The following is a 16,288-nucleotide window of genomic DNA, read 5'->3' as shown; positions in this document are numbered from 1 at the left end:
CTCCTCTCAATCTGTGGGGTGACGGCAGGTCTGCCTGCCCCACGTAGCCCCTTCCACCTCTGGCCCCAGTAGGCTCCAGAGAGGATGGGGAGTCCAGGGCGGTGGTCAGGGCCTGGCTAGGGTCTTCCCTGTGCAGATCAGGCCCAGGCCCCAGCGCTGTCTCAAGCCTACTTCCTGCCAGCTGGGCTACTCAGCCCTCCTCAGTTGGCAAGGCTCTGGTATCCACACTGGCTCCCCCAGTGACTGTGGCTTTCACACCATAGCGGGGGCAGGGTCTGGGCTGGCAGATGTGAGCTGCTGCTGACACCAGCTTCCCCTACTTGCTCCCCATCACTGTAGGACACACGGGAGGCCTGAACCTCTTCCATAAAGTGAGACCTATCCTGCCAACTGCACAGGGCTGTTGTGAGGATTGAACATTAATATGCCCAGAGCACTGAGCACTCCATACATTAGCTATTAATACATTTACCACCTCTACTGCTACATATATTATCTTAGCAAGTCCCTTACTGTCTCTGAGCCTCAGTTTCCTCATCTGTACAATAGGAAAATAGCATCTTCCTCGCAGGATTGCTTGGAAGATTCAACGAGAGAATGCATGTAGATGGCCCAGGGCTGATTCTCCTTCATGTGACCAGAGAAGTCACGTCAAGATCTGACAGCAGGAGCCCCACTCTGGAGGGATCAGGAGAGATCTCCCTCTGAGGCCCTGGTGGATCCTGCAAGACATTTTCCTGGCCCTGGGTACCCTGCCTACTTGGTTACGTTCCCCAAGGGGTCTCTGATGAAGCCCCGCTTTGCCCCACTCCACCCCACAGTCCAGGCCAGGCTTGTCCCAGAAGCCCTCCCAGACCCCCAGGCAGGGTTAGTCGTTCTGGCCTAAAGATTCTGGACCTTTGCTTATTCCTCAGTGTCCCCTGAAGATCGAGTTCTCCCTGGTGCAGGAAGCCCGTCTCCTCCCCTACTGTGGTGACACACAGGGCTCCCCACCCAGCAGGCGCTCAGGAAAATCAGGCCCAAGGAGACACAGGCAGGACAGGCCCCCTTTGCAGCCTGCCCTCTGAGGGTGGGTGTGAGTGGAGAGGAGGGGGAGGGGACCAGCTTCCTGGAGGAGGTGGGCTCTAGGGGTCCCCCACAAAATTCCTGAAGCAGAAAAAATCCGACGCCCACACCCCTCCCACCCACTTTAGGTAGGAAGTGGGGTACGCTCTCTCCCACTTCTCTGATCAAGTCAGGAAATGTGCAGTAACTGGGGGTGGGGGGTGGGGGCAGGGAGATTGGTAACTGCTAGGATTTCAGCGCCTTGGCCTTGCTGAGTAACCACAGAAGGAGCCCTTGCTAAATCAAGGGGTTGCCCCGCCCCCAAGGGCCAGGCCCCGCCCCCTCACCTGACTCTGGAGCTCACTCTGTTGCTTGAGGCGGAGGTTTTCCGGGGTGTCGGCCACCATGGTGTAGGACTGCTTGGGGTAGTGTCTGCAGGACAGAAAAAAAAAAGGGGAGGTCATTCTGGGGGAAGGGACAGGAACCTCTGGGCTTCCATTCTCTTATCCTTGGGCGGCCCCTGCCCTTGTCCCAGCATCAGAACCACAATGCCCATTGCCCATGGCCGACGGGAGGCAAGCGTTTCTCAGACTCAGCCTGGGCTGAACTGGGAAGACACATCAGGCCCGAGTGGCTGGCTGGCCACCAAGAACTCCAAAGGGAGGACATGGGGACGCTCTCTAAGGGTTTCAGATCACCCAAGTAATCCATGTCTATTGCACAGGAAGGTCAAGGGGGCCAGGCACCCAGGAGGGCCTAGCCAGGCAGGGAAGAAGATGCTCATAGGGTCAGGACAAAGCATTCAGCTGAGACCAGAAGAGGAGACCAATGTAGCAGAGGAAGGGCAGGGGGGATCCAGAGACGGCAGCAAAGGGGAAAGGGATCCACATATCCAGGGGGGCTTCCAGGAAAAGGCAGTGAGACAGAAAAAGCTCACACCTCCAGAGTGGAGTTCCAAAGAGCTAACAAGGTCCACCGTAATCGGAGGGTAGATGAGAGGTCAGCTTGAAGCCGAGAAGAGGTCACCACGGGTGACAGATAAGGACACTGTAACAACAGTTGATGTTTCCCTGGGCTAAGGGTGTACACGCCTTAGTTCATCAACTTCTTAAAATCACCCTATTATCCCTCTTTGACAGATTGGAGAACAGCGGCTTGGAAAGGTTAAACAATGTGGCTAAGGCACACGGCCAGTAACTGGAGGCATCCAGATTTGTACCCAAAAGGTCTCCCAGGACCCAACACCCTGAACCAAACCCTCTAATCTCCAGACACAGGGCAGACCACAGTCCTGTCCCCCAGAAAGAGGGCTGACTTGGAGGTAGCAGGGACCAGTTCAGCCCTCAGAGCCAAGCCTGCAGGGACCTCCAGGACCATCCAGTCCAACCCCCTCCTTTCTCCCAGAGGAGGAACTTGTGTGCTGGCGCCAAGCACTTAGCTGAATTCATAATTACTTATCACATCGGTTTACTGTCTTCTCTCTCCACTGGGTCTCTATGAGGTGAGGGGATTCTTGGTCTTTTCTTCATTGGTTTATTCCAAGCTCCCCAAATAGTACCTGGTGTTCAATAAATATTTGTTGAGTAAACGAATGTCCTATCAGGTGTTGAAGCTGAGCCAGGACTAGAACTCGGGTCTCCTCCATTCCCCTGGGTCATCACAAAGTCCCCCAGCAAACCAGCTAGAGGAGAGGCAGCCCTGAGTCACTGTGGTCTGTGCGTAGATGCTGGTATTTGTGAAAGGGCTGGGGGTCTACATAGGCCCCAGTGATTTCAGGGACTGGCAGCTGGCTTCTCTGAGCAGGAGCCAAAGGCTGGCCATTCTCAGCTCTGGCCACACCCCACCACAACTATGACCACTAGCCGATGCCAGACTCACAGGCTGTCCCCAGGTAAGAGATGGATCGCCATCTTCCAGCCAGCCAGGTTGGCTGATGTACCCTGGAACTGGACACCAGCAGCCCTCCACCTCTGTGTGTTTCACCAAGCCTGGCATGTTCTCCAGCTGCCCGGCCCATCCTGAGCGAGAGCTATTGGTAATCACATACGAACTTCCCCGTGTCAAGGGCAGGACTCGGGGGCTGGAGAACTCAACTAACTGGTGGGGGATGGGGGGGTGGCTAGAAGGAGCACAGTGCTGGGTGCTGGCCCTGACACTGTCTCACAGGGGGACTGGCAAACCGTTTTCCCTCTGAGCTAACTTCATCATCTTGGACCTAGAAGCACAAAAGGTGATTCTAGCTGTGTCCCAACTCGTAGCCTGCACTGCCCCGCCTGAGTCCTGCCTCCCAGATCAGCCCAGGCCCATGGCTCCCTGAGCAGAGGGAAGAGCAAGGCAAGAGACTAAAAAGCAAATACAGGTGCCTGCAGCCGGCAACAGAAATGTCCCATAGATGAATGCGGGTCTAAGGCTGTGGGTCCAGTCCCAGGCTTGGCCCAGCTCCACAAAGCCAGGGCCACCTACAGCTGAGGTGCACCATTCAAAAATCCCTGAGCAGGGCTTCCCTGGTGGCGCAGTGGTTGAGAGTCCGCCTGCCGATGCAGGGGACACGGGTTCGTGCCCCGATCCCGGAAGATCCCACATGCCGCGGAGCGGCTGGGCCCGCGAGCCATGGCCGCGGAGCCTGTGTGTCCGGAGCCTGTGCTCCGCAACGGGAGAGGCCACAGCAGTGAGAGGCCCGCATACAGCAAAAAAATAAAAAATAAAATAAAAAAATAAAAAAAAAAAATAAAAAAAACAAAAATCCCTGAGCAGTTCCGGGAAAAGGGAGGATCAACTGGCAGTCTGTTTCTGGAGACTAGAAAGAGAACAGCAGAAGGGATCCAAGTAAGACCTCTAGCAGAACTGGCGGGCCCTGAAGTCCCAGGAGGGAGGGCTTTGGAGGTGACCCACCAAATCAGAGCCATTATGAAGGTGTCAAGGGGTGGGCAGTGTGGTGAGGAGAGTGTCTGTAAGTAGGGGCTCATGAGCACAGGAGGGAGGTTAGGTCCTGAAGCAGGGGGATGGAGAAGACCTTCAGGGCAGCTCTGACCCAGAGCCTGAAGGGTCAGTTCTGAGATGGTGGCTCTGGTTAGCACTTGGTGGGGAAGGGTGTCTGACAGGCTCGGAAAACACATATGCACAGGAGCCAGTCTGCAAACCCGTGGTTTCCCATTTGCCTGAATGTACAGGGTTAAAACGGAATGCCAGGTCCTGTGGCCCAAGGTCAGCCAGACGCAACCCCACTCGGCAATTCCGAGGCTCCTGTGCACTCTGCGTTATTCCTCACACACAATGAATATCTAGACAAGCCCTCTGCAGCAATGCACTTCTCCTAGACGCTGACGCCAGCAGGTCCACGTTCACATACCTCCCACACACCACCAGAAGGGTCTCAGGAGACCCCCCCAACATGCAGTGGGTGCCACTGGATGGGGCTGGCGGGTCTTTCATCCCCTCTTTGGAGCCATCATGACCCCCAGATCTCAGCCCCCCACAGCCAGAACACTAATTCCATCAGAAGGGAAGGGGGGGACCAGCCTAGATGTCGTCGACTCAGCTTAATCTGGTGGGGGGAGGAGGGGGATTTTAAGCCTGCATCAGATTAAGATAGATTAAAGAGGGGCTCTGAAGCCTCCAGTCTCTTACCTTTGCCTCCTGAACCCCAACCCCAGGCCAAAAAAGGCAGGCAGCCATGAGCATGGGCTATATTCCTCCTGCTGGGTCAACCCTGTCCCCTACCCACAGCCCACAGCCCTGGCGAGACAACTCTGCCTTTCCCAACTCTGCGTTTCCCGTCCCCTGCTCACTGCGCTTCGGGTTCCCATGGCAACCTCATCCTCGGCTCAAGGCAGGAGAGCGGTGGGAGCAGGCAGACAGAGAGAGTCTATGGGGGTGGGGGAAGAGACACAGACAGCCAGGGTCCTCAACTGCAGAGGAACCCACGAAGGCAAAACTAGGAGGCTGTGTCTGCAGGATCCTTGTAGACAATTTAGGTGAGGAAGACACGTGCCACGGATTTGTTTTTAGAAGGGAGGATATGCCAGACGCCAGTGCTGTGCCCCTCCCCCATCCACATGACTGCCTTCCAAGAGTGCTACAATCGATTTGACCTCCTTCCAGAAACAACTGCTGGGAATTCTACCTTTTCCCTCCCTCTCTATCCTCAGGTTGAAGTGCCCCCCCAACCCATTACCCTCAGATCTCAGTTGAGATGAATGGATATATGCATATCCCAATGCAGGCGCAAAGGCAGAAGAGGGGTGTCCCCCCCACCAGCTAGTGACCCCACTGGAACCCCAGCCCCACCAACAGACTGGACCATGGTGAGGGAACGAGGGACCAGGGTGGGGAGAACTGGGTGTCCCAACCCTGGCCTGGAGCCGGGTCCAGAGCACAGCTGTTCTTTGTCCCTTCTGTGGGCCAGCCTGCACCCGGCCCCTTGTTAATCATTCCAAGAGGTGGGCCCTCTGCCGACGCCCCTCCCCACCCTCGATGGCAGTATCAGCTGCTCTGGGAAAGAGAGAGGCATGGAGAGAGCCCACTAGGACAGGAAGCCTGGGGGGCAGGACAATCAGGCAGCTGCTGGCAGCAGCCCAGGCCTCTAGGAAAACTGAGAGTCACATGAAGTGACTTCTGGATACACTGTATCCTGTGCACATTCTCTCCTGAAACCTGCCACAAGGCTTTGGGCTAAAAAAGGCAGGCGTTATCACTGTGCCCATTTTACAGATAAAGAAACTGAGGCTCAGCATCAAGGACAGAGATCTGGCCCAATGCACTCTCCCCTATACCACACCTGCCCAGCCAGCTAAGCGCAGGCTGACATCCCTCCCCACCCCAGGTGAACGCCTGCCCACTCCCAGCTCTGTGGAAAAATATGCTTGGTTGGGTCGGTAGAGAACTTCCTCTTCTAAACCCAACCAGTTTCCAAGCTTGGCTATTATGAGAGAACCCTCTGGGGTCTCTCAGCCACCCCCAGTCAGAAGCCACCTACTCCTTAAGACACTTCTAAAGCAGGTGTCTCAAGAGTCCAGACATGACCTGTGGGAATGCAGAAGGGGGGCTTGCCCCAGAGGACCTCTGAGTCACCTTCCCGCTTGGAGGGACGATGAGGACAGGGAGGATGCTGAGAAGCTGCAGGGCTCCTGCTATGGGCTTACTGGGGACAGAGATCACTTGTAGGAAGCCCCACTCCCAGTCCCACCATCAGCTGTGTTCCAGAGGCAGAACAAGAACAGACCAGATATCCTGGAAGCCCAGCTCCCCCTTTCTACAGGCAACCTTGCCTCTTCCAGCCTTGGATCCCTTCAAAAACCACAGCTTTTTGTTCAAGGAGGAACAAAAATACATCAACAAAAGCAACAAGGAGCCTTTGGTTTCACCAAAAGGGGGAGGAAAAAAACCCACAGCCCCTACATCCTGCCTCTGGAAGGAGCTGCTGATTCCCTCGCTGGGAACACTGCCCACGGGCAGGCGGGCAGGGAGGGCTCCCTTCTTACCCAGTTTCTCACCAGTTCCCCAGGCCAAAGGGGCTGAAACGGTGGGGATAGGAAGCAACAAAGAGGCATTGTTTGACCAGAGGGAAAAAAATGAGTGGCCAAAAAGATCAAGGCTAGATATGAAGAAGAACTTACCAGCCCTCAGTGGTCGTAGACAAAATGAAAAATGGCAATACACAAGGAGAAATGATTCTGCCAAGTCAGGAAAGGCATGGAAACACTGCGCCTCAGTTTCCTCATCTATAAAATGGGCTGTTAGGAAGCAAAGTGATCCCTGAGGTTCCTTGAGGCCCTGACATCTGAGTATAAGGATTTGGGGGTGAGAGAGAGGTAGGGGCTGCCTAGAGGCCACACTGCTCACTGTGGATACCCCTTTGGACTCCCCGCTCCCACACACAGCACACACACCCATACCACTCCCTCTCCTGGTGCTACCCCCAGCTCCCCAAGACATCTGATCACTTTTTTCCCAGTCAGAGGCAGAGAACTCTGGGGCGGTGGGAAAGCCCCAGTCCCTATTCCTAGATTTGCCCACTGCTGCCCCATCCCCTAAGAGCAGCTGGGATTCAAGACAGTTTGCTAGAACCCAGAGCTACTTCAAGCCCCACCAGCACAGGCCCCACCCCACTCTCTGAGGCCTGGGGAGGGAGTAGAACCACAGTCCCTTGTTCCCCAGAACCAGGGACACCTCCACCCTCCTCAGCCCCTCAGCCCACAGCTCAAGGCAACTGAAGGACAGACCTCTACCACTGCGGTCAGTGAGGAGGGGAAAGGCACAACTGAGCATCCCCCGCTTTCTTCCCCAGCCCATGTCCACCCCCTACTTGACACCCCAAAAGCTGGTTCCCCTGGCCTGCAACTCTGCCTCAGGTCTGCAGCCTCTACAGACTCATGGCCCCCAAGGAGAAAGGAACAGGCACGTGTCCCCCTGACCCACCCCCACCCCCCCACCCCCCTGTCCTCTGGGCTCAACTATTTGCATGGAGACCAAGGACCAGGTTTGTACGTGGACCCATCTGCCCCACTTTCAGAAAGAATAGTTTACAAAACAGATCATCGAGGGCATAAATATTCCTATAACAACGGGAATAGGCTCACCCCACCTACCCAGAAGCTTCAAGAGAGAATTCGATTAACAGTGGGTTCTTCCCCCGCTGGCTATTATGCAAAAGCAGGCATGCTCCCCTCTACCTTGTCATAGCAAGGCTGAGTGCCTATGGCTTGGGAAGTGTGAACACAAACACAGCCGACACCCTGGCGTTTCTCCCTGGCCCCACAGCTGGCGGCAGCGTGTGTGTCTGGATATGCACAGGCACGTGTGTAAATGCACGTCCTTGGGGGTCCACTACCACCCAGAAGGCCGGCTGTGGGCTCTGGCCTATGTTCTCTCCCCGGCCTCACCCCAGATAAGTCTGGTGCAAAGAGAGAAATAGAAGAGGCCTTTTTGCTGCTCTCAGTCGCTTTCCAGAACTTAAATCTCAATCTTGAGAAGCCACTGGAGAGAGACAGACAGCTTTCTTCTTTCTCTTGCCCACCCTTCCTGCAAGACTCTGGCTCAGGGACTAACCAGAGATCGGCAGAACGTAGAGGCCCCCCTGCACACCAAACGTGCACACTCCCTCCCTGGGTGGGCTCAACTCCCTGGCAAAGGGCCGGGGGCCGGGGGCCGGGAGCGATCACCTGTCCCTCTGGGTCCTGAGCGGGACATGCTGAAAAGCCAGGCCTGAGCGTCACAAAGCAAGGCCAAGCTGGCCTTATCCTGGAAACTCCAGGATTCAGGAACTGGAATGTCACTGAGGGATGGAGCCAAAGGCAGGAAGAAAACAGGAAGGGATGAGAGTGAACACTCAACACCCGTGCCTGGCACATCACAGGTGCACAAAACTTTTTGGTCTAGGCTCCAGCATCCCTGGGTAGGAATTTTTAACCACGGGAAAACTGAGGCCCAGATAGGCCCGGAGGGCGCCCTGAGCAAGCCGGGCCTGCCTCTGGGTTATCCCAGAATCCCCACGTCTGGCTCGCTGGCAAGGACCTGCAGCTCAGCAGACGCCAGCTGAGGGAGTGTGGCTGCCTTGGGCCAGGTGCTACCACAGCGCGAGTGAAACACAGCTGGGCCACAAATCCCCCAAGTGTTTGGCCCCTCATCCAGGGTCCTTCCCAGGTAACATCCCAGCTGGGCCAAAGGTCAGCTAGGCGTGGAAGAATAAGGACTGTAAAGGCTCAGGGAACGGAGAGGGGTCAACCTGCTTCTCTAGCTGGAGGCCAGGAGAGAGGCGGGGGAGTCTCACCCTCGGCAGGTTGGAAGCAGCGTCCCAGGAGGGGTGTTTCATCTTCTGCCTTCCCTGGAGCCCCCCCAACCCCTGCAGGAGCTACCCACCCCTACTTGCTGCAGCTTCCCTAGAAGAGGGTGAGAAAAGTAAGCTGGGACTTTGGCACTAGACTGAGAACAGGCAGAGAAAACAAGGACAAGCCTCCGATTTCTTTCTTCCAACTCCCAGCGCTTGCTGCATTCTAGGCTACCGGAGTCTTAGGAAGAGACATGAAGAAGCCTTAGTCCCTGCCATCCATTGGGCTCCGGGCTCAGCCCGACTTCTGCCTGGAGGGGCCGAGGCGCTGCCCCCAAAGGAGCCTAGGTGCCCAGAATCTAGCCTGAAGTGGGCCAGCAATCAAGGGGTTAACTGCCCCAGCCTCTGGCTTTGCTGAACCCCACCCTACTCCCCAACAGAGGGAGGAAGTTGCAGAGAATCAGGGCTTGTGTGAGCCTTTAAGAATTTGAAGAATGTCCCATTTCCCTTGGGGGGTGGTGGTGGGAGGGGTCGGTAGGGGCAGCTGAAGGAGGAGCCAGGACCCTCCCTCTGCCCCAGGCCGTCTTCCCAGGGCCCCAGTCCCTCCCAGAAGGGAGGTGATGATTCATGGTGCTTCTTGGGCTGGAGATTTTATCAGAAAATCTGTTTTCCCAGCACCTGGCACAGGTTGGCATCAAGCAGCCGGCAGGGCAGGCAGTAAGCACCTGATGAATGCTCCAGCCCCAAGGAGATGAGGCTGTGGTATGTGCAGGGGCGGGGAGGGCAGTAAGGGGGAAGACAGCCTTTCACAGGGGTTTAAGGCCCCAACTCCTCTTAGACAGGTCCCTAAGTTCCCCTCCCAGGTGAACTTCAGCTGCAGAAAGCCTCCTTACTGAGAATTTAAAAGAAAAAGAAAAAAAGGACTCAAGTCAGATCCGGAATTTGTTTGAACATTGATCTTGCCGCCTACTTGCAGGGACTTGACCTTCTGAAGCCCCACCTAGCAGCGTGGCTGTGAGGTCCTACATGAGCCCTGACCTGAATGCAATCAACCTGAAACTGCATGGGATGGGATGGGGGTATCCCCCTGCAATGGGGGACCCCACCTCTACCCACCTCCCCACAGTAGACCAGAGCAAACTCCACTGGAAAAGACATGAAGGTCTCCACCTCCCACCAGGTAGGGAATAGATCTGCCTGGGGCCAGGCGGCTCCCTTCATGCTGCCCCCACTTCTCAAGAAATGACTACAGGGAAGGGCTGTAGCAAGGAACCCCCAGGCCTAGTGCCTAGACCGGCTGGTAGGGGGCAGGGGAGAGGAAACAGTCAGGTGCTGTCATGGGGAAAGAAATGTGGAAGGCAAAGTGGAGAACACAACTGGGCAGAAACAGGACTTTTGCTTGAAAGACCACGCTGGATCCCTCTCTCACAGCAGAGTGCGGTGGAAAGCTTGCTCTACGGGGTCTGAACTGGCCTGTCACTAGTCATTCACCTTGGGAAAGCCCCTTCCCTTCCTCAAGCTTCAGTTTCCTTTGCTGTAAAATGGGCATATTAACCTCAGGGTGGCCGAGGAAGGGGAAGAGAGTCAAAGCCCTGACTTCATCCAGCTGTGGTGAGGACTCCACATGGTTAAAACATATGGAGCAGAGTGTGGAAATGCTGGGCCACGTCAAGGAAGCACTAGGAGAGAAGCAAATGCCCGCCCAGCCCCTGCCCAAGGCAGGACTCACGCGTTGCAGTAGGGCTTCTTCTCATAGCCCTTGTAGTTCTTCATGTTGAGTGTCATCTTGCAGGTCTCGCAGTGGAAGCATGCTTTATGCCAGAACTGGGGACAGAGGAGAGGGAGGACACCCGTCAGACACCAGGATTCAGGAAGGGGGCTCAGGCCCCAGAAAGGAGCGTTCCATCCGGGGACTGGAACACAGCCACACCCCAGGTGAGCCGGGGCCATCTGAGGTCACAGGCTCTGGCAGCTGATGACACCACCCTCCCCTGTCCCATCGGAGCTATCCGGAGGGGGAGAAGGGCTGACACAAGGTTGAGTGGGGAAGAAGCCAGTTATGATAGCAGCGAGCAGCCCCCACAAGGTCTGCGCCACTTCCCCCAGACCACTCCCTCTGACCGAGCAGGAGAAGCCTCATTGCTTATGCAAAGCTGCGCCAGGGTTGCTAAGAAGCCGGTTATGAACGTGAGGGGCAGCTCCTCAGCCTTGACAGAGGAGGAGGGCCCAGCCCCCACGCACCCAGTCCCTCCCAGCTCCCACACCAGGGCCTCCAGACACACCTGGGCCTCCAGACACACCTGGACCTGGGCAATGCGCCAGCCCCAATGCCTCCCCGCTTCCTGAGCGACCCCTGCCCAGACTGGGGGTGGGTGCCCCAGGCTCTAGCCACCACACCCACACCCTTCCCCCATCCCTCAGCTGGTCTTCCTCTGAGGCACCGCCCTCCTCTGCTTGGAGGTGGACCCCCCCCCCCACCGCGCAATAGTGGACATCAAAGCCCCACCCTGACTAGCTGTGTGACCTTGGTCAGGACCTACGCCTCTGAGCCATTTCTGCGTCTGCAGAATGGAAATCATAATACCCATCTCTCTTGGGATTGTTGAGGTTTAAATGAGAAATCACCTACAAAGCCCTCAGCGTAGCACCTGGCACCCCTACATACTCGAGTGTCAGGTGCTGGGCGCGGCAGAGATGAATGACCCTCAGCCGAGGGGGCTGGGCGGCTTGGCGGGAGGTGGGTGTGTCTTGGGGTGCAGGTGGGGCTCTGCCCTGCCCAACCACAGCTACAATGCGTGTGAGTGAGAATGCGTGGCAGGGAAGACTCCAGTGAAGCCCAGGGACCCAGAACAGAACAAGGATCCATCCAGGGTGGCTGAGGGAGGGGAAGAGAGTCAAAGACCATGAGGGCAGGGGAACTGATGCAACAGAGGTGACCCCATCCTGAGAAACGCTGATGCTCACGCGAACCCAAGCAAATGAGAGAAATCTGCACCTGGCAGCCCAGGATGAAGCCCCTGGATCAGCACACACCAGGAGTCCAGCTTCCAGGACCCCAGAATCCGGGCTGCTGGGGTGACCCAGCTGGCCCATCCCTGCCCCATTTCCCAGCAGCCAAGGGAGACACTCCTGACCCCTCAAAGAAAGAGGCCAGAAGCCAGGGAAGGGCACAGGGAGACTTTCGACGTGCCCAGCACACGCCCGGTTCTTGGCCACGTGTCAGGAAATTCCCCCAAGGAGGTGCTTTTCAAAATGTGTTTCCCAACCAAGGGTTGCTTCTAGGACACTTCGGAGAAGGGGACAGAAAAAAGGAAGCTGAGACGTTGGCATACCACCTCCCTCACCCTGGCCCACTTCAACCAGAGACGACGGGGTAATCTGGGGGGTAATCACCTTCTAACAGGGTACTTTCCCCATCAAGGAGACCCAAAGGACTCTCCAGTGGTGGGACAGTAAACGAAGTGACAGGAGAACTGCTCTTTGGGAAGAGGGCCAGCGGGAAATCTGGAAGCAAGGGGTGGCTGGTGTAAGCTGGGCCTCCACCCCCACCGGGGCCTATCCCTGAGCCCAGCCCACCCTCCTCCCGGTACAAACCCCCGGCACAGACAACCCACCGGAAAGCTAGAATGGGGTAGTCCCTGCCCCCACCGGCCCGCGAAGTGAAAGCCCCTCTCCCTCCCCCAATGCCTGGGAGGCGCTGGCAGAGTGCCCCAGCCCTGTCACCACCCAGTCTGCTGGCCTCTGCCTGCTTAGCTGCACATGTCCCTGCCTGGGCCCCTACCCCCGCAGGGGCCTGCCAGGAAAAACATTCTCTGGAATCCAGACCATGACCCACTTTCACACACACGTAGGCAGGAATCCGCACTGTCCCAGGCCTGGGGACCTCCGAAGCTGCCCCCTGATTGACTTGGGGGAGAGAAGGAGAGAGACACAGACACTTCCACCCTAGCAGACAGCCAGGTCCCCCACCCCCGGAGCCAAGCCCCTTGGGAAGGGGGCAGAGTATACTGGCCAGACTGGGGTACAAGGCCAACAGCCAATCCGGGGGTTCCACAAGACGCGCGCGCGCGCGCGCGCGCGCACACACACACACACACCCGCCAGCTGCCACTGGGAGGAAGGGGACCGGTGCCCATTTCCATCAGTAGCTCCTCCCCACCTCACCCCCACCCCCCCTGCTCTCAGCTACACATGTTAGAGGCTGAGGCAGTGGTCATCTGTTCTCTTACAGGGGGTCCAGGAACAGAAAAATGAAAACAAGAGTGGACTGAGTACCTTCAGGGTAACTACGGAACTCGGTCTCTGCATCTGTAAAGAGGAGTTAAAACTCCCGGTCCCAAAGAGGTGCTGGGAGGAGATGACATAAGCTCCAAGCCTGGCACCACTGCTTCTCATCACTTCCCTCCCCTCTCTCGAGGAGGGCTCCAAGGTTCAAGAAAATCCAGCAGCTCCTGCCACTGTGTTCTTTTGGGGTAGGAAAGCGAAGGGGAGCAGGGGCAGAAAATGACAAGTCATTCAACAGCCCCTTTGGGCCAAGCCTGGGCTGGGAACCCTGAGGGGACCCCAAATGAAAAAACCCCATCCCTGTCTCAGTTGGGTCTAGTGAACCACACAGGGAAATAAGTCAATACAACCCCACAATGAGCCTCTGTCTGCCTCTTTCCCCTGACCCACGAGCCCTGTCTCAGAGCAAGAGTCCCCTCTTTCTTTTCAATTTCTTTTTTTTCCATCTTTTTTGTATTTTTTGGCCGCACCATGCGGCATGTGGGAATCTTAGTTCCCTGACCAGGGATCGAACCCACGCCCCCTGCCTTGGAAGCACAGAGGTTTAATCACTGGACCACCAGGGAAGTTCAAGAGTCCCCTCTTTCTTAGAGGCTACAGGTAAGAAGATTTCAGAGAAGCATTCCCGGGACTCAGGGAGCAAAGTTACCTCTAGGCATGCAACCTGAATCCTCGCTGCTGCCCCGGAAGTCCACTGTTTCCCTAGTCACCAAAAACCAGACCTCTGGTGCCTGTTAGAAGCCTCTCAGCCCATCTCCTAGGCTCCAGCATCGCCCTCAACTCTCCCTTGCCTGCAGCTCCAAAGCTGCAGCCAACTCCACAGAAAGGCAAACGGAGGCTGATGGGAGAGAAGCCAGATCCCCCGCACTTGGGTGAGGCCTGGGCCAGCCCTATCTCTCTGGAATCACCACGGAGGGGGCGGAAGCGGCTGCTCACAGCTCTGGGTGAGGGGGATGCGTGAACTTCAGGTCGCCGTGCCTGCAGCCTGGTATCTTGCCCTCTGCACCCGGGCTGCCTATGACTCAGGGCTGGAGTATGAGACCTCTCCTTCCCTTCCTGTCACCCAGGGTTACAGTTTCTCACTCCTCCAGGGGCAGCCCTAGCCCCACCCTGGCCAGGCCCAGAGCATTCCTCAGGCCAGGGTCAGGAAGGGGAGGGACCACTATTAATGAGAGAGTGTAAATAAAAGTACTTTTTGCAAACACAACAGGCAGAAGAGCTGAGCACGAAGACCTTTAGGTTTGAATTCCAGCTCTGGCGGAAAGGGGAGTGAGCCGCATGACCTGTCTGAGCCTCTGATTATGGGGTTCTTAATTTACAGGAGCGATCACATCTGCTTTGTGAGGCTCCTGCGAAGACTGAGCCCCGCGAAAGCAAGCCAGGGCAGAGGGACATGGCAAGACTCTTGACAATGCAGGTCCCCAGATACGACTGCTTCCTCACAGGGTCTGGGACAAGACTCCACCTCCCTCAAAATGTAGAGGACGTTGTGAGACACAGCCCCTCTCCCTCCCCAAAGGCCCTGCAGCAGCCCCTGAGAGTGCCTGGCACAAAGCAGATGCTCAATAAATATTTGTTGAATGAATGAGTGATGTCACCCTGTCTCTCCCCCAACTCTGATCCCATAAGTCCTCTGGGGAAGCAACTCTCGACCTCAAACACCAGCAGTACATATTTATTCAGCACCCAGAGCACACTGGGTATGGCAGGTTGAGGGCAGGGTGGCCATCAGAGGTGGCACAGCCTTTAACCCAGCTAAACCTTTGGGAGATAAGGCTCAGGGAGGAGAAAAGGCTAACACTAAGGACGTAGCTTGTGCTCTGGGTCCTGTCGTGTCGTAGGGAAATTGCAGTGAAACAGGCAAGTCTAATTTGACTCCCTCCTGTTGTAAACGGGAAGCCTTGGGAAGTTGGTTAGCAACAGTATCTATGGGACCGAAGGTTCCCCCTCAGGTCTCAGTCCTCCAGGCACCAGGTCCCCATTCCAAGTGCCTGCCCTTACTACCTGAAGGGGGTTGGGAGGAATAGGTCTGATATCTGGATATTCCAGGCCTCCTGCTCAGTGCAGGGGTGAGGTCTCCCCAGGGCCACCTCCTGTAAGGAGAGTTCTAAAAAGAGAGAGGAATCACAACTCTCACTTCCCAGGGCAACCTCCACCCGAATGTCCTCTTTCTGCGAGGGCAAGAGAACAGCTGGGGAGGGCACCTTGAAGGAGCCCTGCACCACTCCCCTCTGACTCCAAAGGTGTGGGGCTGGAGAGAGTACCCCAGCAAGGTAGGGAGGGCACAGCCTATACCACATCCCCTTCTGGGCACTTTAGTGCACTTCCCCACCTTCAATGAAAAGACATTACCATACCCATTTGATAGATGGTGAATACTGAGGCCTAGAGCCATTCGTAGAACTGGCAGGAGCAGACCTGGAACTAGGACCAAGTCTCCCAACTCCCAGGCTAGCAATCCCTCCATCATATATTGCTTCTGCCTTACGTGGGTGGAAAGTGGCCACAGCCTCTTCCCAGTTCATGACCATGCAGAAGAAGGAGGGCACAGGGAACTCAAGATGCAGAGACCAAAATCCCTATCACCGGGCAAGGGCAAAAACCCCAGTGTGCAAGGACAGAGAGCTCTCAGGTCCTGCCTCCGAGCTCAAATCCTGCCTTCCGGCATGGTCATTGGGAAGGTCAGTACCCACATCCCTTGCACCCATAACATGGCCTTCCTCTCCACCTGCCCAGCCAGGCCCAGGACAGTGAAACAGCAGCAGCCCCATATGCCCCCTTCCTCCAAGAGCAATTTCAAATGTATCTCAGAACCTTAGAGCCCCACCCCCTCACCCTGACTCAGAGACCAAAGGTCACTGAGGAAGCACCAACCCCAAGGTGGAGGGGAAAGACAAAAGCATCCAACGAACGACCCTTTCCCAGACAAAACCTGGCTCCAGGTGGGCTCTGCGCCCCTCTTCCATCCCATGCCCCCCAGCCCCTGCCAGTCCAGACGGGAAGGAGGGAATCTTTGGACTTGGAGCCAGCTTTAGGAGGTGGATGACACGCATGATGAGGAGAGGGACAAAATCACATAGGCTTCTCCTCCAGACTGGGGAGGGGATGCAGAGAGGAGGTGGATTTTGCTTTAGGATCTTCGGGAGATTAAAAGAGGCCAGGATCCTACCCCAAACTGCCGGAAATACCCAGTTC

The 16,288-nt window shown here is 56.4% G+C and overlaps 1 protein-coding gene across 2 annotated transcripts in view; it reads right to left on the bottom strand.

The window, feature by feature from the left end:
• Window positions 1–16,288, bottom strand: part of LASP1 (LIM and SH3 protein 1) — a 40,357-nt gene that overhangs the window by 22,789 nt on the left and 1,280 nt on the right. The window contains exons 1-3 of one of the 2 annotated variants that reach the window (XM_082605458.1): window positions 13,743–13,858; window positions 10,539–10,633; window positions 1,392–1,476 (exon numbers count right to left, since the gene is read on the bottom strand). In XM_082605458.1, coding sequence (XP_082461584.1) covers window positions 1,392–1,476; window positions 10,539–10,594 — 141 coding nt within the window. In that variant the 5' untranslated portion in view covers window positions 10,595–10,633; window positions 13,743–13,858. Of the gene's footprint in view, window positions 1–1,391; window positions 1,477–10,538; window positions 10,634–13,742; window positions 13,859–16,288 lie in introns of those variants that run through there. The other variant, XM_082605457.1, reaches the window with a different exon arrangement.

The sequence above is a fragment of the Mesoplodon mirus genome (genome assembly GCF_964341445.2).
Source record: "Mesoplodon mirus genome assembly, chromosome: 18".
NCBI classification, from domain to species: Eukaryota; Metazoa; Chordata; class Mammalia; order Artiodactyla; family Ziphiidae; genus Mesoplodon; species Mesoplodon mirus.
This window is presented reverse-complemented; position numbering and strand designations above follow the sequence as displayed.